Source organism: Podarcis bocagei, assembly GCF_964188305.1.
Source record: "Podarcis bocagei genome assembly, chromosome: 14".
Taxonomy (NCBI): domain Eukaryota; kingdom Metazoa; phylum Chordata; class Lepidosauria; order Squamata; family Lacertidae; genus Podarcis; species Podarcis bocagei.
This window is the reverse complement of record NC_138139.1, coordinates 3,381,658-3,404,081: the sequence shown is the minus strand read 5'-3', so window position 1 is coordinate 3,404,081 and position 22,424 is coordinate 3,381,658. Positions and strand designations below refer to the sequence as shown.

At 47.8% G+C, this 22,424-nt stretch overlaps 1 protein-coding gene across 4 annotated transcripts in view; it reads left to right on the top strand.

Moving 5' to 3' along the window:
* Positions 1 to 22,424, top strand: part of TRPM1 (transient receptor potential cation channel subfamily M member 1) — a gene marked incomplete at its 3' end in the record, with an annotated part of 48,640 nt that overhangs the window by 4,749 nt on the left and 21,467 nt on the right. For 3 of the 4 annotated variants that reach the window (XM_081170543.1, XM_081170542.1, XM_081170541.1), the window contains exons 4-12: positions 2,609 to 2,780; positions 5,371 to 5,545; positions 9,157 to 9,280; positions 11,009 to 11,081; positions 12,280 to 12,380; positions 12,960 to 13,133; positions 16,585 to 16,719; positions 17,545 to 17,595; positions 21,836 to 21,976. In XM_081170543.1, coding sequence (XP_081026669.1) covers positions 2,609 to 2,780; positions 5,371 to 5,545; positions 9,157 to 9,280; positions 11,009 to 11,081; positions 12,280 to 12,380; positions 12,960 to 13,133; positions 16,585 to 16,719; positions 17,545 to 17,595; positions 21,836 to 21,976 — 1,146 coding nt within the window. Of the gene's footprint in view, positions 1 to 2,608; positions 2,781 to 5,370; positions 5,550 to 9,156; positions 9,281 to 11,008; positions 11,082 to 12,279; positions 12,381 to 12,959; positions 13,134 to 16,584; positions 16,720 to 17,544; positions 17,596 to 21,835; positions 21,977 to 22,424 lie in introns of those variants that run through there. The other variant, XM_081170544.1, reaches the window with a different exon arrangement.

The window sequence follows — 22,424 nt, the reverse complement described above, 5'->3', positions numbered from 1 at the left end:
GTCCCGATTTTCCAGGGACAGTCCCAGAATTACAAAAGCTACCCCGGCTTTTGATTTGATCCCATTTCCTCCACTAGTGCCACTGCCACCAAGCTCCGGGAGGACGAGGAGCCGGCACTTCTCTGGAGCGACTGGGGGGGCAGCTGCCAGGGAGGGAGCAGCCTGTGGCCTCTCCAGGGCTGCTGCCAGCCTCCTCCCTTGGGCAGCTCATAGAGGAGGAAGAGAAGCCGCCAGCCCAGAGGCCCAGCCCCATGCGACGTGCCAGCTCTGAGGGGCAGGGGCCCCCTGGGCAGGAAACAAGGAGGAGCAGAGCACAAGGGGTCTTGTTGTTGTTTTTAATGCTTTGTGCAGCTGCATTTAATATTGCCCCTTTCTAAAATTTATTTATTGGTGTGTGCTTTTCTTTTTGTAAATCTACCAAAGAAAAAAATAAAATAAAACCAGGATTAAGGGGTTTTCTCAGGATGGTGGCAGGTGGGTGTGCTGTGTCCTGTTGCTGAGGGGGGGGTGTGGAAATGCTCTGTAGGGAGCCGGGACAAAAATGGGAGATCAAGGAGGATCGGCGGGGGGGGGGGGGAGTGAGAAATGTCCCTATTTTCATCTTAGGAATGAATGAGGGTATGGAACGAGCCCCAGCTGCCCAGCTCCCCACTCCTCAAGGGAGGGCTCAGGCGTTTCCACTTGCAATCAAATGCGTGGATCAGAATATGGCTTATAATTCAGATTTTGCACATCTCTGGACAGTGTTCTTGTCTCTAAACATATAAAAATGCAATTTGAAACACATCTTTAAAGTTTAATCTGTTTTTAAAGAAATGTTTATTTTGAAAGGAAATAAATATTCCAAAGTTTGTGGTGTATGAATATGCAAATATTCATGGAAGTTTGAGGAGGGGTGGGGATGCAGATTAATTCGGCAGTGGGACAGAATAGGTTTATGCACAAACACATGCAACAATGACATTATGCACTGTCAAATCCACATTTAAAGTAACCACAGTTTCCCTGAATTTTTCAGACATAAACGAGACACTGCTTAGTATGAAAGCAATCTGCTCCTTGCCGCTGTGCCAGAGGAGCAGGGCAGGTGCAAGTCTGAGTATGGCTGGATTTCATTCATCTAGTGCTTTAGTATTAGGTCTCTTGTGTGCAGAAAAAAGCAGAATGCAAATATTAGTATCAGTAAATCTTAGTGTTTGGAGTCTTATGGCTTGGATAGCTGGGATAGAAGAGGAGAATTCAACAGCTGCATTTTTCTTATGCCTGTATGACAAGCTGCAGCTAGCAAACATCTGCCTCCAACTTCACTCTTCCCCTTTGCACCCCAGACAGAATGAAGAGCTACCCAGTGGCTAACAGCTACAGTCGTACATTGGAAGCTGAACGGAATCCGTTCCGGAAGTCCGTTCTACTTCCAAAACGTTCAACTTCCAAGGCGCAGCTTCTGATTGGCTGCAGGAGCTTCCTGAGCTCAATCGGTAGCCACAGAAGCCCCATCAGACATTCAGCTTCCAAAAGAATGTTCGCAAACCAGAACACTCTCTTCTGGGTTTGCAGTGTTTTGGAATCCAAATGTTCAACTGCTAAGGTGTTCGTCAACCAAGGTACGACTGTATACAGTCATACCTCGGGTTAAAGACACTTCGGGTTAAATCTTTTCAGGTTGCGTCCTGCAGCAACTCAGAAGTAACAGAACAGGTTATGTCCGGGTTTCGCCGCATGCGCAGACTCTCAAAATGCCGTCACATGCATGTGCAAAAGCGGCGAATCGCGACCTGTGCAGACGCAGGTTGTGTTCTGCTCAGGTTGCAAACGGGGCTCCAGAATGGATCTCGTTGGAAACAGAGGTACCACTGTGTTCATCTGGGCCACTGAGATTGCCATTTACTACTCCAAAGACAGGAGCCTTTTATACTAAGCTGTCTTTCACTTTCTGAACGTGGCTTTACTGGAAATAGTGTCCAGAGGGGAGGTCCACATTGTAAACAGTTTTATACCAACTTAGCTTAATATCAGTGTTGGCTGAGCAGTGAGATCCTTAGCTTCAACTTTACCTCACACACCCACAAATTCACAAGAAGGCCTTAAGCAAGCCAGAACCTTTCTGCCCTCCCTTTGCAATAAGAAGATAATAATGCTGGCCTACTTGGCAAGTGAGGAAGGGCTGCTGACATAATGTACATGAAATGCTTCAAACCCTCTTTAAAGTGCCATGAAAATGCCAAGCAATTCAGAGCCCGTGTGGAAGAGTGTTTAGTGTGTTAGATATGGGGAGGCAGCCTAATCTACTTCAAAAGAAGAAAGAAAATAGAAGAATGGGGGTGCTGTGTGATGGCCGAGAACTTTACAGGGCAAAAAAACAAGTAAATGAATAACTGCCATGGTTTGCCTCCCCAAAGGATTCTGGGAATTCTAGTTTGGCAAGGTTTTTGAGAGATCTCTAGCTCCCTGATTACAGTTCCCAAAGATTCCTGAAGGAGATGAAATTACTGTTTAAGCTAGTTGAAGTCCAATATTCCCAGAATCCAGATGCAAGTGCAAATATGACCCAGTTTTTATTTGTTTCTATTTTCTTTTTAAATTAAAAATGCCCTTTTCTTTTTGACAGGTGACAAGAGTTTACCAAACCATGTCAAACCCACTAAGCAAACTCTCTGTGCTCAACAGTTCCCATACGCACTTCATCCTGGCCGACAATGGCACCTTTGGCAAATACGGGGCAGAAGTGAAACTGAGGCGCCAGCTGGAGAAGCACATCTCACTCCAAAAGATCAACACACGTAAGTTGGCCAGAGATATATAGCTCATTCACAAAACAGTCACTGCTGAGTGCAGAATAACCTCATGGGTAGAACTCTGAGGGGCCTTCTGACGGTTCCCTCGTTGCAAAGAAGTGAGGTTACAGGGAACCAGGCAGAGGGCCTTCTCGGTAGTGGCACCTGCCCTGTGGAACACCCTCCCATCAGATGCCAAAGAAATAAACAACTATCTAACTTTTAGAAGACAGCCCTGTTTAGGGAAGCTTTTAATACTGGATGAGTCATTGTATTTCAATATTCTGCTGGAAGCCGCCCAGAGTGGCTGGGCAAACCCAACCAGATGGATGGGGTATAAATAAAAATTATTATTATTATTATTATTATTATTATTATTATTATTATTATTATTATTATTATAGATGGACCATTGGCCTGATACAGCAGGGCTCCTCTTATCATTCTTATGCCAGCTGGTGAGAGTGCCTCTGAGCATGCCCAGAGTGTCCCTGGGGACTAAGTAAGCGCAGTTTTCCTCCACCTTTCTGACCCAGCACAGGTTACATCCAGCTGGAAAACTGCTGGTTGCTGAGTGATCATGACACACATCAGTTCCTGGGGGACTTGGTTCTGGCATCCTTTGCCCTACTTGGCCCAAAAGCCAAGGTGGGACTTTCACCCTTTTTTCCACCCACCTGCTGCCACAAACTCATAACTACATTTTAGCTTTAGATCCCGTTTTTGCAGAACAGGAGTCATAACTGCCCCTTTCTAGGGGTCAGACAAGGTGTGGCATTAGAGGTGTCTAAATAAATTTCGGTCGTCTTTTGATTTACAAAAGGTAGCTGCTGAAAGTAGCCAAGCTGTGGGCTCCTCTGGATGACCAATTTTTTGAGTATTCAAAGCTTGTACAGAGGTTAGACCATGTCTAATCTTGAATGAGCATTCGTTCTGATGTATTTCAATATCTCCTGCAAAACAGTGGCACTTGGAGTGTCAACTCTTTTCATGCAGTTCATTTTCCTGATTAAAATCATTGGCAATTAAAGAAACAAAACAAAACCTATGTGTGAATGGACTGCCTGTTTGATGGAGCTGCCTCATGAACCACTTCTGTGCGCATAGGGTCCATTAAAGTACCCAGGGGGTCGGAGTTCCTTATCCGGAGGCTACATAGTCTGACCTTTTGAGCCCCACAATCTTCCAAGCGCCCCTGTGATTCTGCTTAGTTAGGGCCGGCCCTATCATTAGACAGAATGAGGTGTCCACCTCAGGCAGCAGATGGTAGCCCTTCCAGAGCCCTTCTCTTGGAAGGCAGAGCTGTGTATGGCACATGGCCTGTCTCTGGCCCGCTATACTAAGCTGCCACCTCAAAGTGCAATACAGGATGCAAGATTCAGCTGCCACTCCAGCTGACTTCTATATGTGGAATGGAGAGAGAGAGAGAACGAACATACCATCTTGCCTTTCACCTCAGGCAGCAAAATGCTTGGCCCATGGATGAGGCACGGGGAGCCTGTGACACTCTAGGGTCACAATACCACTATAAATAGCCCCCCAAAGAATTATGGAAGTCATTCTTTGTTATGGGTGCTGAGAGTTGTTAGGAGACCCCTATTCCCCTCACAGAGCTACAATTTCCAAAGTTCACTGGGAAGAGGGATTGGTTGTTAAATTGCTCTTGGAATTATAGCTCTCAGCACCCTTAACAAGCTACAGTTCCCAGGAGTCTTTGAGGGAAGCCACAGCAGTTTAAAGTGGTAGTGAAGTGCTGTAGAGGTGTGGTGCGAATGTGGCCTGGGTTTGCTGGACTCTGATCAGCCAGTACGGCCAGGAGTCAGGAATGATGGCAACTGGAATCCCACAGCATCTGGAGGGCCACTGGGTTTCTCACCCCTCCGTAGAGAGACGTCTAAATTAAGGGTACTGCTGGTTTGGAAGTAGGGATATGGTGCTCAAAGTGTTCTCTCCCCCATTTGTCTAATGTGCATTAAAAAGAGACTGTGGGTTTTCTTCTGCTTTTTTTGTTGTTCAGCTTTTACTACATCTTGAGACTAATCTCCTTATAACTCTGCCTGACCCCCAGCATTTTGAATTTAAGCACCTACTTCCTGAGGACATATCATGCCAAGTGCAAGATCATTATTTTTCTACTTTTAGTCCTCCAACTTCCTGACATGTGACCTGGATCCTGTGACCTATGGGCTTCCCTTTGTCATCCTATGCCTGGAGATCACAGTGAGGCAGGGACAGCAAAGGGGTGCTCAGCTGTCGTCTCTAACGCCGACCGACCATTATTTGCATCCTAACAATAAACAGCTGGTAGTGCTCCTTAGGAGAGCCTTTAGATGTCTGTCACTTTGCAGGCAGCATGTCTACACAACAAACACATGCCATTTCTATGCCACTGTAACTGCTGTGCCCTCTGTTGAGTTTTACGAGCAGGTTCTGCTGTTCATCAAAAGTACTGTGCAGTTTCACAGATTATTCAGCAGCTTCTCCTTGTCTTATGCCCTGGTATTTGTACAGCATCCTGCTTCATTGAGAATCTGAAGTTTCCACTCTTTCAAAACATTCACTTGGTGTTTAATGGCCTGCTTGGTTTGTCCTACAGGGCTGGGGCAGGGGGTCCCTGTGGTTGGACTGATAGTCGAAGGTGGTCCCAATGTGATATCCATCGTCTTGGAATGCCTGCGTGAAGAGCCGCCACTTCCTGTTGTGATCTGTGATGGCAGCGGACGAGCGTCAGACATCTTATCATTTGCACACAAGTACTCAGAAGAAGGAGGGTAAGAATAACTGACATGTTAGAATTGGTGTAATGTAGTGGTTAGGAGACTGAATCCCTATTCATACACAGTGCCAAAGCATGCTGTGACCAGTTACACAAAGAATGTTGTGCCTGTGCACACTCTCCTTCCTCTCGCTTACCTTATTTCCATGTTCTTGAGAAACCACAATTTGCCACACTTATCACTGAACTTAGCACTATGTGAACAAGCTTGATCAAGCCATGAGCTCGTGTGCCCCTGCTCCCCCAGCACATGCCAGAGGACATGGGAAGCATCCTGGTTTAACCTAACCACAGTTTGCTGCTACATACAAACTTGGACAAATTATGTTTAGTTTCAGCTTTAAACTTTATTGAAACAAGCCATGGCTAAACCATGATTTCTGATCTTGATTTGTTTTGATGAACCACAGTCTAAAAGAAACCACAGTTTCAGCTTTGGAGATAACAACACATCACAGTGAGCTTAAACAGGGAAGTGGACACTTCCAATCTCTTCCTTGTGTCTGGACTGGATGAGGAGAGGGGAGCTGAGAGTACTGAAGTTAGAGGCTTGTTCCTCATATGGAGCTAAACGGTGGGTTTAGTGTAACATCCAAACCAGACTTATGTTCAAACAAATCAAATAATGCATGTGAAGACTAGGAGAGGAGGGAGTGCACAATGGAAGTCTTATTTGCATGGTGCAAAACCTGAGCTGTTGACCAAGGTTCCAATATTGTCTCCTCTATGAACTTGCTGGAGGACTTTCTGTCAGGGGTGAGAAACTTCAGGCTTAGGGGCTGAATGTGGCTCTCCAAGCCTCTCTACCCAGCCCTTGTGACCTTCCCCAAGCTAAGACCCCTCCCCAGACCACACCCCTCACTAGCCCTGCTTCACACCCTTCACAAGTGTTTTTGCCTGGCTGGAATGCATCCTTCAGCTGCAATAATTCCTTGTGTGGATGGAGTAATGAAACCTCTGGCTTTTGCATGGCTGGAGTGTTGCCTACTCTACATCTGTTGCTCTGCCCACTTTTGCTGCTGGACATGCCCAGCACAGCTAACGTGGTGTTGGACTAAGAACTGGGAGACCTGGGTTCAAATCCTCCCTCATCCATGAAGCTCACTGGGTGACCTTGGGCCAATTGCTGCCTCTCAGTCTAGCCTACCTCACAGGGCTGTTGTGGAGATTAAATAAGGAGGGGGAGAACAATGTACAGCTCCTTGGAGAAAAAAGGTAGGCTATACATGCAATAAATAAATAAATGTGGCATCCAGAAAGTTGCCTGCAAGGGAATGCAGCCCTCAGACTCCAAAGAGTTCCCTCCCCCTGCTTTTTAGGCACTGCTCGGTTTCAGTCCTTTGTCCTCAAAGGAACAATCATTACAGCCTGTAGGCCAGATCCAATGTTAGTTTTGCTCACAGTAGACCCACTGAAATGAATGAGCACAACTATCTTTTAATGGGCCTACTCAGAGTAGGACTACCTTAGATACAACCCTTAATTCACAGGGTGGTTGCAAGGATAACCAAAATAATGTATGCAGGGAGCTTTGAAAACCCTCAGGTATTATATAAATGCTAAGTATTACATTATTTAGATGTATTAATAAAAATGGGAACTTCTTCAGTATGCTCCAGAGCAGATGTTCCATTTTTAAATATATTACTCACCAGCTTAATTTTCACAATTTCACCCCCACCACTTTTTTTTAGAGAAAACCAAAGGCCTCTTCTCCCTGAGTTAACCTCAGAAGCTTCTTGCTGATCTGGTATCTCTGTGCTGGATCTCTCAGGCCCTGTCAGGCAAAGCCCAGGATCTGATAAAGGTTCTCAGGCTAAACAGCTTCCCTGATAACAGGGGCCTTTGGGGAGCTCTCTCACCTCATTCTGATTAGAGAGCAGAGTTTCCCGAAACCCAGCAGACCCACGAGTCTGAGTGAATTGCCTGCTGGCCAAATTGAATAAGAGGGAATTGGCCAAGGTTAGAGGGCTCTCATCACAGTGTGCTCAGGGAGGAGTGAGATAGCTTTTGAAGTCTTTTTCAGCCACATCTGATGTACTAGGACCTGTTTTTATGAACTAGCAAAATACCTGGCAGTGTGGTATAGTCGGACATAGATCTGGAAGACGAGGGCTCACAACTCCCACTTGGCCATAAAGCTCACTGGGTGACCTTGGACCAGTCACTGCCTCTCAGCCTAACCTACCTTGCAGGGCTGTTGTGGGGAAGAACCATGTATGCTGCCTTGAGCAGCTTGGAGGAAAAGGTGGCATATAAATGCAATCAGTCAATCAATAAGAAATTAAGAGAGTAATTCTTAAATACATTGTTGTTGTTGTTTAGTCGTTTAGTCGTGTCCGACTCTTCGTGACCCCCTGGACCAGAGCATGCCAGGCACTCCTGTCTTCCACTGCCTCCCGCAGTTTGGTCAAACTCATGCTGGTAGCTTCAAGAACATTGTCCAACCATCTCGTCCTCTGTCGTCCCCTTTTCCTTGTGCCCTCCATCTTTCCCAACATCAGGGTCTTTTCCAGAGAGTCTTCTCTTCTCATGAGGTGGCCAAAGTACTGGAGCCTCAGCTTCAGGATCTGTCCTTCCAGTGAGCACTCAGGGCGGATTTCCTTAAGAATGGATAGGTTTGATCTTCTTGCAGTCCATGGGATTCTCAAGAGTCTCCTCCAGCATCATAATTCAAAAGCATCAATTCTTCGGCGATCAGCCTTCTTTATGGTCCAGCTCCAGGGACGCAGACTTATAAAAAATATTGGGGGGGGCCCGGGAAAGCTCATGAATAATAAATAAGCTCATGAATATGCAAATAAAGTGGCTCCGGCCCTAAATAGGGCAAGCCACGCCCCCCCAGCCAGCCGATTGGCTGGCTGGGAGGTGTGGCCAGTCGGGATTCCCCTGTTCTCGCGGGATTTCCGGCAGTGCCTTGGCAGTGGCGGTGGTGCTGCGAAGCAGCGAGGCAGGAGCCCCCGCCCCCGGGGATTCCCTAATCTCGCGGGGGACGGCCGGGGCTCTCCGATTAGGGCGCGCGGCTGGCTGGCTGGCTGGCGAAGGAGCAGGTGGGGAGGAGGCGGGGGACGGCGGCGGCGCTCTGCTGGAAGGGCGCCCGAGATTATTGGGGGGGCTGAGCCCCCCAAAAAAAATTTTTGAGGGGGCTCGAGCCCCCTCAGGCCCCATGGAGTCGGCGCCTATGTCCAGCTCTCACTTCCATACATCACTACTGGGGAAACCATAGCTTTTACTATACGGACCTTTGTTGGCAAGGTGATGTCTCTGCTTTTTAAGATACTGTCTAGGTTTGTATTCTTAAATACATACTTGGGTTAAAAGTGGGTCCTGGGTCTTTAAAAAGTTGAAGACTACTGTTCTAATTTGAGGGAATTTGTCATGCACATGACGTGGCTTTACACCGTATGCTCAGACAAATAAAGATTAAACAGTTAGAATTGGTTAAACTGGTTAAAATTATATAATGAAGACTTACTCTGAGGAGAGCAACACAAGTTTGTACTCCAAGGGTTGTTTTCTGAAAACCAAACAAACAAATCCATTTGCCTTCATTTCTGAAGTCCAAGCATGAAAATATTTGTTTTCTGTTTTGTCTCTTGACTTTAGCATCATAAGTGAGTCTCTGAGGGACCAGCTGCTTGTCACCATTCAGAAAACCTTTAACTACAGCAGGAACCAAGCTCACCAGCTGTTTGTTATTCTCATGGAGTGCATGAAAAAGAAAGAACTTGTAAGCATCTTACACTTCACTTGCAAAACCAATTGAGTATCAGGGCCAAACATAGCATGGGGGACGCTTCTCAAATGAGAGGCCCTGGGCACATTCTTTTTCAAGCAAAAGCAGCCAGAACCAGATCAAGGCCACTGCTGCACAGCGGGAGGAGAGAGCAAACCCTTTCCTCCCTGAGCCAGCTTCCTGCTGAAAAATCACACACCACGCGGTGGAGGAGGAGGAGGAGGAGGAGGAACACTCGTGATGGAAGCCACAGCCGGGGCAAAAGGTTGACAGGCACCTCCCAAAGCCTGACCCACCTTCCTCACTCGCAACCTCCAACCCTCACTTCTCATTTGGACCCAAGAGTGAGATCTGAGGAGTTCCAGGGATAGGCAATGTGGTGCCCACCGTATGTTGTTGGGCTACAGCTCCCAAAATCCCCGATCATTGGTTTTGATGGCTAGGGCTAATGGGAGCAGGAGTTCAACGTTGTTATCTTTAAAATTGATTTGTTGCTCAATAATGATTTGGGACATCAGAGAGCCACTGCTGATCAGTGTAGATCAGCCTTCCCCAACCTGGTGCCTTCTAAATGTTTGAACTATGACTAGAACTATGGACTAGAAAGACAAATGGGAATATGTTACTTAGCCTGATCCCATTTGCATCCATGTTGGAGTGACACTGGTAGGGAAAAACCCCTCTTCCACATTAACTGGATTTAAGTCAATACCATTCTTTGGCTAATCAGCATTTTAGGACTTTGCCACCCCTTTAGATATTTAGCCAGTCACGTGGCACCACCATCTGGGCTAGTAGGGAAGCCCTTCTGATTACATAATCTGTCCATCAAGCTTCTTAAAGGCCTCCATCAACAAATGACTTTTTTCGCATCTCCCTCCTCATAAAATAAAGTAAGCAAATTACAGAATGTACATTTTCCAGCAATAGCAATTAGAGGACATTTCCTCTTTTATTTATTTGTTTTTGACAAGAAGTTAGGAGACAAATTTGATCAGATTAAATATAAATCCCAGTGTTCCAGTCTGAGGATAAATTGTCTCCCTCTCCATCTCTCCTGTGCCAATTGAATGATACTCTTTATGGCTTTGCAGACCTCTCCATGGACCAGAGCAGCATATTATTTAAAAACCAAGGCTACAATCCACAGCTGAGTGGCACAGCAGCCTATAAGGCAGCCTTATTCTACCTGACTATGCTGATTGGGGCTGATGGGAGTTGTAGTCCAGAACATTTGGAGGGCACGAGGTTAGCGAAGGAGTAAGGCTCAGGGCAGACATGATGGCAAAGTCCCGCTTGAACCAAACCTGCTGATACTCAACTTCACCCCACCATTTTAGTTCCTGCCAATGCTTCTGCCGTGCAACACAGCTGTGTTGTGCAAGAGGCATGCTCAGAATCCTTGGAAGCCCTTCCCTGTGTCCTGTCTCCATCTGAGGCCTGGCAGATGGGCACGCATGGTGACATGGCTTTCTTGGTGGCCAGACCTCATCTACAGAACACCATGTCCTGGGAAGCCTGCCTAGGGCAATGCTTGCCTGACTTCCTGAGCATGACCAAAATTTGACTTTTTGGGACTGCTTTGGGAGATATTGTGTTCAGTTGTTCGGAGCATCACTGATACATGCAAGCAGTAGAGCTACACAGAAGAGCAGAGCTGCACCAGAGGGATATGGAGGTGTTGTGCTTACACTTTCCCTTCACTTTTTGCTGAACTTTTAGATCACCGTGTTCCGCATGGGCTCTGAGGGGCAGCAGGATATTGAGATGTCCATCTTAACAGCTCTACTTAAAGGTGAGCTATCCAAGCAAGAATGTGGAAAACTGATGAAATATATCACCTCCATTTGCATATCCAGCTAGCAAACCAACTGACTCATGAATCTCTAGGTTAATTATGTACCAAATGTTAAATGTTTTTTTGGGCTCACTTAGAATATAGAGAAGCACAGCATATAGAGGTTACATCTGCTACTGAATTTTCCCTTACATTCTTTTCCCTGAATTTTTCCTTCTACCCTGGGATCATATGTGCTAGAAGATATTGTTTTTCTTTTAATGCAACACAATAAATTACATTGATGGCCACTTGTACTAAATGTTTAAAAACTGATGGGAGGAGAAGTATGCTAATGAAGTTTTTTGATAATCTAATATGACTCAGGACATGGAAGAAAAGAGGAGCCCTTCTTTGGTTTTAAAATTTGAACATCTTTGACTCTTGGCCTGTTCCACCTTCTGCAAATGGTTTACGCTGAATACAGAGTCGGCACAACCAGTCACGTTGACTTTCTTCATCATCTATGGTCTGCTCCATGCAGCAGCACTTGAACCAGCCATCCCATACACAAAGGCCACTAGGTGACCTGTAGTAGCAGTGATCTGATTTGCTGTGACCAAACAAGAGAACAGTGATATATGTGACAGCCTGTCTTCCTCAGTCACCCTGCCTTTCAACTGTAAGACAGCCACAATAGATCACAGTGCTGCACGGTGAGAAGTATTTCAGCAGCTTATGCAAAAGTTCAGAGGACAGTTCTAAAACGTTTTCAGTTTCAACTCAGTTCTTTGGATCCAAGCTATTGTTTTTGACAGCAGCTGCTACAGTCACCCAGAGGCCTCTAAACACTTCAGAAGCTCCTGGATGAGTAAGACATTAATGTTGCAAGCATGTGTGCCTCCCTGCATTCATACTTTCTATGTCAGACGTGCATAGCAAGCATACCAGTGGAGACAGAGGAGATACGCAGTTCCTCACCAATTCTGTATTTGCAGTTCACTCAGTTTGCCAAAATAGGAAAAAGACATATCTCATTCTTGCCTCCCAGCTGAAGCTGTTTTTTCTTGTAGCTTTTGAAACTAATAATTTGAGGGAGAAAATACTTCCATCGTAGTGAGTAGGACTGGAGTTCTGATTTGCTTGCTTGCTTATTTAATTGGCAGAAAGCTGAGATTCTATACACTGAGTGGTAAAAACTTGCTTGTTTGCTTAGGTACGAATGCCTCTGCCCCAGATCAGCTGAGCTTAGCACTGGCCTGGAACCGTGTGGATATTGCGCGCAGTCAAATCTTCGTCTTTGGGCATCATTGGCCGGTAAATCTTTGCATAGAGAGGTTATTTGTTCTTTAAATAAAATAAAATGTCACCACACTCCCACTTCTAGGTTGGACAGCTATATGATGCTCTACATCAGGGATGACTGGACAATTAGCAGTAGATCAGCATGGATTTCAGTAGCAAGTAAAGCTGTATCAGGGTGGGGAGAATCCTTGCAATTGCAGGGTTTGCATGCTAATTGCTTCTTTCTCAGTCTCAGTGCTCCTCAACTGTAAAGTGTAAACTGTAAAGTGTAAACTCAGTGCTCCTCAACTGTAACTGTAAAGTATCAGGAACACAGGAAGCTGTCTTCTACTGAGCCAGGCCATTGGTCCATCTCGCTTAGTGTTGTCCCCCAGAGTTTTGGGCAGAGGACATTCCTAGCCCGACCTGAAGATGCCAGATTGAACCTGGGGCTTTTTGTAGCCCCTTCCATCAGTCTTTCACCTGGTCTACTGGCCAGTTTTTTGTTAGAATCCCTGATGCAGACTGAAATGTTGATTGGTATATGCATAGGCAGGGACATATGGGGCTCAGCAACCCCTGAACCTCCATTTTGTGTCCTGTGAACTGCAGCCATTGGGAAGCCTTGCAGTTACGGATGGGACAGCCCCAGAAAAGGAGAAGAAATCTCCAGCACCTCAAGCAAAAGCAGCAAGAGGGAAAGGAAAAGGCAAAAAGAAAGGTGGGAAACAAAAAGAAGAACCGGAGGAAGAAACAGATCCAAGGAAACTTGAGCTACTGAACTGGGTGAGCTTAAAAATGGCATTGCCCTTCCATTGCTCTGAACGCCAATTGTCTTCACCGGTTCATTTACATTTTAAATCACAAACTGATGTAGCAATATGGAGAGCTGAACTTAAGACTACAAAAATGAGAAACCGAGAGAAACCAAAATGTACACATTCCCCATCCTTGTTGGTAACTGCCTAGAGTAATGCATAAGCCTTGTGTAGGTGAGAAGTTAATAAAGAGATGAGGTCTGGCTCATGCTTGTGGGAGACCTTGTGTGCTTCAAGCATGCAGGGGATGGGCAGGGATTGCTGCCAGGCAGGGGCGGAGGAAGGGGGTGCGGTGGGGGCAAGCCGCCCCAGGTGTCACCGCTGAGGGGGCACTCACTGCGGGGCCTGTAGCATGCCTGCAGGCTCCACGCTGCCCCAAACGGTCCGCCCACCCAGTGGCGTCGCAATGGGGGACGGGGGTGGTGTGCTCCCAGTGCCAAATCTCCAGGGGTGACAAGGCAGTGCCCCACTGCGACGGCGCGAGCAGCCATCATGCCGCCGCCGCCACCGCAAATGGAGGATCCTCTACATGACGTGCACCCAGTGGCGTAGCGTGGGTTGTCAGCACCCGGGGCAAGGGAAGTAATTTGCGCCCCCTAACACGTGGATTTGCGCCCCCTAACCCTAACCCCCAGATGTTGCGCCCGGTGCGGCCGCCCCCCCCTGCACCCCCCACGCTACGCCACTGCTCAGCCTGCAGAGGCCTTTTCCCAGCCGTGCTTGAAAGGGGCAGGCAGGCACTGCCCCCCACCTCCCCCCAGACAAATAGGACGTTGATTAGTTTTTCAATGGACCTGTTTAAAAGATTTTGTAAATTGTTCTTCTTCCTGAAGGAGCATCTCCACCCCCATTGTTCTGCCTGGACACTGAGGTCCAGCTCCGAGGGCCTTCTGGCGGTCCCCTCATGAGAAGCCAAGTTACAGGGAACCAGGCAGAGGGCCTTCTTGGTGGTGGCGCCCGCCCTGTGGAACGCCCTCCCACCAGATGTCAAAGAGAAGAACAACTACCAGACTTTTAGAAGACATCAGAAGGCAGCCCTGTTTAGGGAAGCTTTTAATGTTTAATAGGTTATTGTACTTTAACATTCTGTTGGAAGCCACCCAGAGTGGCTGGGTAAACCCAGCCAGATAGGCAGGGCTTAAATAAATTATTATTATTATTATTATTATTATTATTATTATTATTATTATTATTTGTTTTCATTACTTTGCTCCCCACTCTTGGGAGTGGGGAGAATTCAGCTGTAGAGAAGGCTATAGATTCTGCGAATAAGTCAATAATATTTCCCCTCTTTGGCCAGCTGCTGGTCCCTCCATGTGCACCCCTCCATTTGTCAACTCCGAGGAGCCCAGGCTCTGCCTGTCCCTAAGCAGGGGCAGAGGAAGGGGGCGGTGGGGGCGGTCCACACCAGGTGTCATCACTGAGGGGGATGACATTCGGCGCACGGTGACTCCCAGGCCTACCCCGAGCCGTCAGGGGAAGGGGTGGAGATGCGCCGCCTTGCCAGCGGCCTTCCCCACCTTCCCCCTTTGTTTTGACAGCTGGGGGAGGCTTTGGAGTTGTGGGCTGGCGTCGCGCCATTGCCCCTCGCTTCCGGGCTGCTTGGGGGGGGGAGCCTCCCCATAGCTGTTAAAAGGAAGAGGGAAAGGAAGAAGGGCGCTGGCAAAGCGGCATGGCTCCCCACCCCCCAGGAAGCAGCCCAGCATGGACAGCTCGCTCCACCCCCCCATGGGCATCTCTCCCCCTGGGACACTCACCCCATGGCATGTGCACCGCTCCAGGCGCTGGAGCAGCTAGATCTGCCTCTGTCCCTAAGGCCAGCCTCTCAGTCCCCCCCCCCCCGCCAATCATAGAGTTAGAAGGGACCCTGGGGGTCATCGAGTCCAACCACCCCTGCAATGCAGGGATAAATATGCAGCCGTCCCAAACGAGGATCAGAGACGCAACCTTGGCGTTCTCATCGCCGCGCTCCAACCAACCGAGGTATCCACACTTCTCCCAAATGCCCCCTTCCCCGAGAGCTGCCCGAGGATTTGCTGTCGATTCCCCGCGTGAAAATGCTTGCCCATTAAAAGGAAGGGAGGCTCCCTCCGCCCCTGCCACGGGGAGCTCAGCCTGCACTTGGGCAGGCCCTTTGCGTCACGTGCGCTTGGCGCGCTGCTCTTTCCAGCTTCCTCCCCTCCGGGCCAGCGGCTCCACCTCTTTTCCTTTGCCTCTTTGAGCCGCTTAATTCCCAGCAAGGAATTAGCAGGCTCGCTCCACCTCCTCCTCCTCCCGACTTTGCAAGGAAATAGCAGGCTCGCTCCACCTCCTCCTCCTCCCGACTTTGCTGCTGCTGCTGCGCGGCTTTTTTCCTCTACCGACGGCACGCTGTGCCTTGGAGAGGTTCCCACTTCCTCGAGGGGGGCCGGCCAAACGCGCCCCCAAAAATGTTGCGCCCGGTGCGGCCGGCACCCCTGGCACCCCCCACGCTACGCCACTGCGTGCACCCAGGGGTGAGGCATCACTATGTAGCATGCATGTGCAGCGTCACTACGCACGACTCATGCGCCGTACATAGCAAAGCCGCACAAGCACGCTACGTAGCAGTTTGCCGGTGGCGCGGTGCTGGGATCCTCTGCTTGCAGCTGAAGCTGCTTGTAGTGGATCCTCCGTTTGCAGCTGCAGCCGCGAGCAGATGATCCCAGCACTGTGCCACCGGCAAACCACGTACGTAGTGACACCCCACCCCCAAGTGCACGTCATGTTTGCCGGTCCGGGTGCCCAAGCAGCTTCCTCCGCCACTGCGCCCGCTGCCTCCCCCTCAACTGTAAGGCAGCTGAGTAGGAGGAGGCAGGCAGACTCCTTGGAGGCCCCGCGGAGCACCCTGCCCTGGCTCGCCCTGCCCCCGCAGGTGGCTGGCTCCACCCCTGGGCGCAGGGCATGCACGCCACCCCAGGTGCCCGGTCAGCTTGCTCCACTGCTGCTGCCAGGCAGCACTTATCTGAGGACACTGTTAGTGAGAATCATCATCTTCACATGGGGACTGTCACTGTATGACTTGTACAGTCATTCCCAGCAGCCCCCATGTGCTCCTGGTGCATGCACTAGGAAGTGGGGGACCACATGCAAATCTGTGCTCAATGTGAAATAAATGTAATGTGTAATGAAATAGACCACAGGCAGTGTTATTTTTCTGGGGAAAGAGGTGCCAGAACTCACCACAAACCCTTGTTATCTTAGAATGGCAATGGCAGCCACCTGAGAGGTGCCTGAACTGAGTTCTGGTGAGTTCCAGCTGAAAAAAGTTCTGACCACAAATGATGGTGACACCTCCCAAACACCAGCCTTTGACAAAGCAGGTCTTCCAACATGGTATCTTCACACGGTTTCTATATATTTGGAATTTGAATTCATAGTGCATTCCATCCTCTCTGTAGGTGAATTCCCTGGAGCAAGCAATGCTGGATGCTCTTGTGCTGGATCGGGTGGACTTTGTGAAGCTCCTGATTGAAAACGGCGTCAGCATGCAGCGCTTCCTCACCATCCCACGACTGGAAGAGCTTTACAACACTGTGAGTGAACTTTCTAGGAGCCCTTCCAAAACATGAAGGGGGCGGGTGTGCTCTTAATGCTACGGCATTTTGAGATGATATGCGCACAGAGGTGGGAGTGCACAACTCCCATTGGTTGTTCTGCTCTGATCCTAAGAGGCACCAGTTTTCTTGGCAGATCTGTATTGATTCTGTATGCCTCTGACTGTCATAGACTAAACTGTTCTGACCCTAGTGAGGTTGACAGATCTTGAAGAGGAGGTGCTAGGCTAGCAGGTGTAGAAGGATCAGGGCCTTGGAAACAAAGGGCTGTATCCAATGTCATGCTAAGTTAAAGTCACTTAGCAGTATGCTTGTTCCACTAGCAAAATGCTTTGCTCCCTTGGAATGTTGTGCAAGAGAAAGTACAAGCAGGTTGCTGGTAGCTTTGTTGCACAAATCTGTTGTGCAACAAGTTTCCACTAGTGCAACTGTTCCATTTGATTCTTCTGTTGCTCTACATTAAAAATCGCCCATCCACTAGTGCAAGAGGACTTGTGGTAGTGGACAGAGAGTGTGGGATGCAGCCCCACTTTTGGAGGAAAGAAGTAAAAAGCAGGAGTTTGAGAGAGGGAAAGTATGAAAGGGAATGGGCAGCAATGAGAGGTGGACGTGGTCAGGAGCTGGTACAGTTCCCATATTGGTGCAAATGGGCCTTCACCAACCTGGGACCCACCAGATGTTTTGAACTACAACTCCCATCTGCCCCACCAGCACAGGCTGGTGTAAATAAGAGAATGCTTTTTATTAAATCATTCCCATATTAAATATCCTCCTGAAAGTGCCTGGCCATGTTGTCTTTTTCAGAGACTGGGTCCACCAAATACCCTTCATCTGCTTGTCAGAGATGTAAAAAAGGTATGGCAAAAATGTTTTCAGACTGGGAATGGAAGCAGAGATGAGCAAAATGTTTTTTCACACTTATCTCAATTGTCCAAGTCAACAGGAAAATCATGTGTTATTTGATGGTGTGTCACATGTGGTCTCCAAAACGTTTCTTCAAAAATTGCATGTTTTCTGTAATGATAAAGTGAGCTTCTTGCATATGTAGCTATTTGGAAGTGTCATTGCAAAAATATGGAATGATTAGAAAGGAGGATCTAAGGGAAACAAGGGTAAAATTTGGGAAGGGGGTAAAATGGGGGGGGGGGGTGAAATCATTCTGCATTTTCCCAAGAGTAGGGAGCTCCTATTTGTCTGACACATGAAGTAGACGTATGTGTCAAACCCATTGGGCCCACAAAATACTACTTAGAGAGAGAAGAATCTGTCAAAGACAGTTTCTCTGTGTTTCTCACATTTCCAATCTGTGTTCACTTCTCCACAATTCCACAGCAGTTTTGATGGTGGGGGATCCCAATCCTCATGAAAATTCATCAGCATTTAAGCGTGGATTTCTCTTAATAAATTTCTGAATGCAGTTTTAACTAATACACACATTTTGAAAGCAATTTTCCTTAATAAAATGCATCTTTTATATGTTATTATCACCAATATGTGCATTTCTGTGCACACTTTCCCTCATATGTATACATTTTTGTGCACATTACTTGGTTGGAGAACTGCATCACAAAATTTGGGAAAGTGCAAGTTACAAAGGATAGCTGGGATTCAGTCCATGCAATGGTTCTTGCAGTGTGAATTACCGTATTTTTCGCCCCATAGGATGCACCGGCCCATAGGACGCCCCAAGTTTTTTGGGGGGGGAAATAAAGAATAAAAAATTTATTCCCCCCCAGGTGCTTGTGGGGCCGGCAGCGGGGAGAAGCACTCTTCTCCCCACCTCCCGCCTGCAGACCAGGTCCAGGGACAGCGGGAAGATGCGCTGCGCCTCCCAGCTGTCCCCGGAGCTTGCGGGGCAGGCGGCGGGGAGAAGCGCTCTTCTCCCCGCAGCCGCCTACAGACCAGGTCCGGGGACAGCGGGAAGATGCGCTGCGCCTCCCAGCTGTCCCCGGAGCTTGTGGGGCAGGCAGCGGGGAGAAGCGCTCTTCTCCCCGCCGCCCACCTGCAGACCAGGTCCGGGGACAGCGGGAAGACGCGCTGCGCCTCCCAGCTGTCCCCGGAGCTTGCGGGGCTGGCGGTGGGGAGAAGCACGCATCTCCCCACCGTCAGCCTCCAAACCACATCGGGAGACAGCGGGATGGCGACGTTCCGCCTCCCCGATGTCCCCCGACCTTGTGGGGCTGGCGCTGCGGCTCTCCTGAAGCCTGGAGAGCGAGAGGGGTCGGTGCTCACCGACCCCTCTCGCTCTCCAGGCTTCAGCAAAAGCCTGCATTCGCCCCATAGGACGCACACACATTTCCCCTTCATTTTTGGAGGGGAAAAAGTGCGTCCTATAGGGCGAAAAATACGGTAGGTTATAATGTTTTATTTATTCTTTAGGACTACTTTCGTTATGTTGTAGTTATGAATTTTTTCATGCTGTAAGCCGCCCTGAGCATGCTTTGAACTCTGGAAAGGCAGCATTCAAATAAAATGATATATGTAAAATCATAAAAGAGTCACATAAGGGTTAAGTAACAAAGTCCAAGGCTTGAAAGAAAATAGTTGTGAATAAAAGTTGTCTTCTCCTCATATGGCTTTTAAAAGTGATAAGACACATTCATGAAGAATGGAAGTCTTAAAAAGCTTTCTGTTAGCGATGATAACTAATGTGTGGGAAAGCCTGTGTTCAATGGCAGGAGACTTCTGAATGGCAAGGGGAGATGATGGCCTCCCTGCTGGTGAGCCCCCAGAGGCAATGGGCTGGTTGCTACTGAAAACAGAAAGTGAGACTACCCTGGCCTCTGGTCTGATCCAGCATATGTTCTTTGGAGAGAAGGGAGACTAGCAAATAAGAAAGGACACCTTGCATTCATGGGGGTCTGGGTCACAGCTGGTCACATTCATGGTGTACTGGGTGCATGTTGTGAACTCATATCTCATGTTCCATGGCTACCATTTTTCAATGTCATTAACACATTGTTGTATGTTTCTCCATGTCTCTCTCTCTCTCCCCTCCATTGCATTCCCATGGCTCATTCTCATTCAGCGGCAAACTGGGGGATTTGGCTGGGTTAACATGGAGGTGAATGGCTTAGAGTGCTTCATTTTCATCTTAGTTAGCTATTGTCCCATGTTTTTGTAGACTAGACCTCATTGCGCATACTCTGGCACATAAAAGACAACCAGCTTAAATAAGGAGGCATTGTGTTCAGATCAGAGATTCAGGATGCATGCCAGATTTTTAAATGTAACCATCCAGTCTTCAGCAATATGACAGAGGAGGTTATACAACCTACTTGTTTACCAAATCAGGGCTGCAGATTAATCAAAAGCTTGTTTGGCATCGAGATGCTGCGAATTGTTATGAACATGAGTTTGCTTAATAGCACCAGGTGGTCAGATTTCTCTGTACCAAAGGGCCGTCCTGATACCCTTTGTGTGTCTCTGAAGAGCAGAAGTTGGGGAGAAGGGGACAGAGGAGGCATCTCCTGCCCAAACTGAGATGGGGAGCACTGTCTTCTCCCAAATTGTGGGAAGGGAATCCTTTTTCTCACTCTCCCTAACCATTAAAAAGCAGTGGGTCCCAGTTTGAGAATCCTGAGCCACAACATCCTGATGGGCTATTCGCTCAGCAGCCCATGAACAAGTGACTTCCCTGTTCTTCGAAGAGATATGTTGCTGCAGTGGAGTGAATGGATGGGGATCAAAGGTGCTGGGAGGGAGGCTCTCTGTGTTGCCTGCAGCAGCTGTCAGAACCAAGAACACCCAGAGATGTGTTCAGGCATCTGCAGGCTTGTGAAGCTCATTCACAAGCAGCTGCATAGGCCAACACTGAAGCTAGTGACAGGAGAGGCCGGCTGCAATGTTTTGATAGGCACTCAACCTGGTTTTCCTGCTTGCTGTCCCAACTGTGTCCTGTAACAGCAGCTGACTACAGCACACACTCCTGCTCACACCATCACTGCGCTACTGGAAAGATCAAGGTCACGGATCCCAGTCGTGCTTTTACACAGCTCCTGCTCATTTCAGTGAGGGTTTTTCCTGGACAGCTTCCCATGAATGTGTTGATCCTTCCTTCCCCCCATCTGAGAGGCTGGTACAAATGTAATATCAACCAAGGGGAGGGGGGCTTCCCTCTGCTGCATTATTGAAAGAACTTTGAACTGCCCTTAAGAAAATTGAATTCTTGAATGGATCAAAGCTCCAAATAGACAAAAGCTGATCAGATTAGGTGGAAGATATAAAACCTAGTCAAAATACAGCCATTTCTAATGCTTTCAAAGATGCCATTTCATAGAAATAAAAAACAATAGTTTGCTACAGGGGGAGCCATCCGGGAGATTCCCTCTCTGGTGAATCAGTCCTAGGGCGAGAATGAAATTCTTGGTTAGCGAGAATTGACAGCAAAGGATTTTGCAAAGCAAAACATTTGTGACATTCCCTCCATTTTTAATTATTCTTTAAAATTGATAAGAAATGGGAGTTAGTCTGAGAGCCTCCTAGTCATACCCTGGTGTCGTTCTGTTTCAGTTTAACAGAGTGAATACAGACAACAATTTATTGTGTCAATTTACCATGGTGCATATATCCATGCAGGATACTGCTTGTCTGCCCATCCCCAGAATAAGCGAATGAGCGCTCACATCTTCCTTTGTGGGCACCCTTTGCAGGGCCACGCACATCACCTCGGCCCACATGGGAGCCACCAGCTGGTTGGGCTGGCCTGTCTCCCTGTGCTAGTCATTGGAGGTAACAGCAAAACTTTAAGCCAGTTCAATCAGATGTCAGTCCTTCTAATTCAGAAGTCATTTCTGCTTAGGCATACATTTAACCCCACTGAGTTTAATGGGAACTACTTCCAGAGAAGTGTGTATAGGATTGTAGCATTAATCTACCATATATTTTGGAAAGATGTTTGTGTGCATTTGGATACCTCTTGAAATATCATAACCACATTTTGCATGATGGATCCTGAGATTAAAGAGCAGATTTTTGTCTATGCTTGGGTACAATTAGACACTGTAAATCTCATAAATGTGTGTCAGATTGTGTCCTAAATATATACCCTCGTGCTTACATTTTGCTTCAAAACAATTATTTGGGGGTTTTCTAGGGAAATCTGCCACCAGATTACCACATCAGCCTCATTGACATTGGCCTGGTCCTTGAATATCTCATGGGAGGGGCATATCGTTGCAACTATACACGAAAGAGCTTCCGAACCCTGTACAACAATTTATTTGGGCCAAAGAGGGTAAGAATCTGTCACAAGATTGGTGTCTGTTTTCTCCTTCTGTTTGATCTCTGCATGCACAGCAAGCACTGAATTTGGCCTGATCCCATCTTTAGCATTCTTCTATGAAACTAGATCAGATTTATTAGAAAAGAGGTACATGTTCCATTGGACTGAAAGGAAGGAAGGAAGGAAGGTGTTTGCAACTGAAAAAAGAAAATGAAATGTGACCCAGGTTGATGGTTGGGTGCAGGCTAAGACTGGACTGCCTTTGTCGAAACCCCTTTAAGGAAGGGGGAAGGAGGCGTGTCTTGTGTTGTGAGTCCATGGATTACATGGACCTTAAGTCTGACCCAGCAAATTCCTTTGTTCTTAAGAGCAAAGGACCATAGCTCAGTTGCACAGCTCATTAGTAAAGCACATGCTTTGCATGCAAATGATCCCAGCTTCAATTCCTGGCAGCATCTCC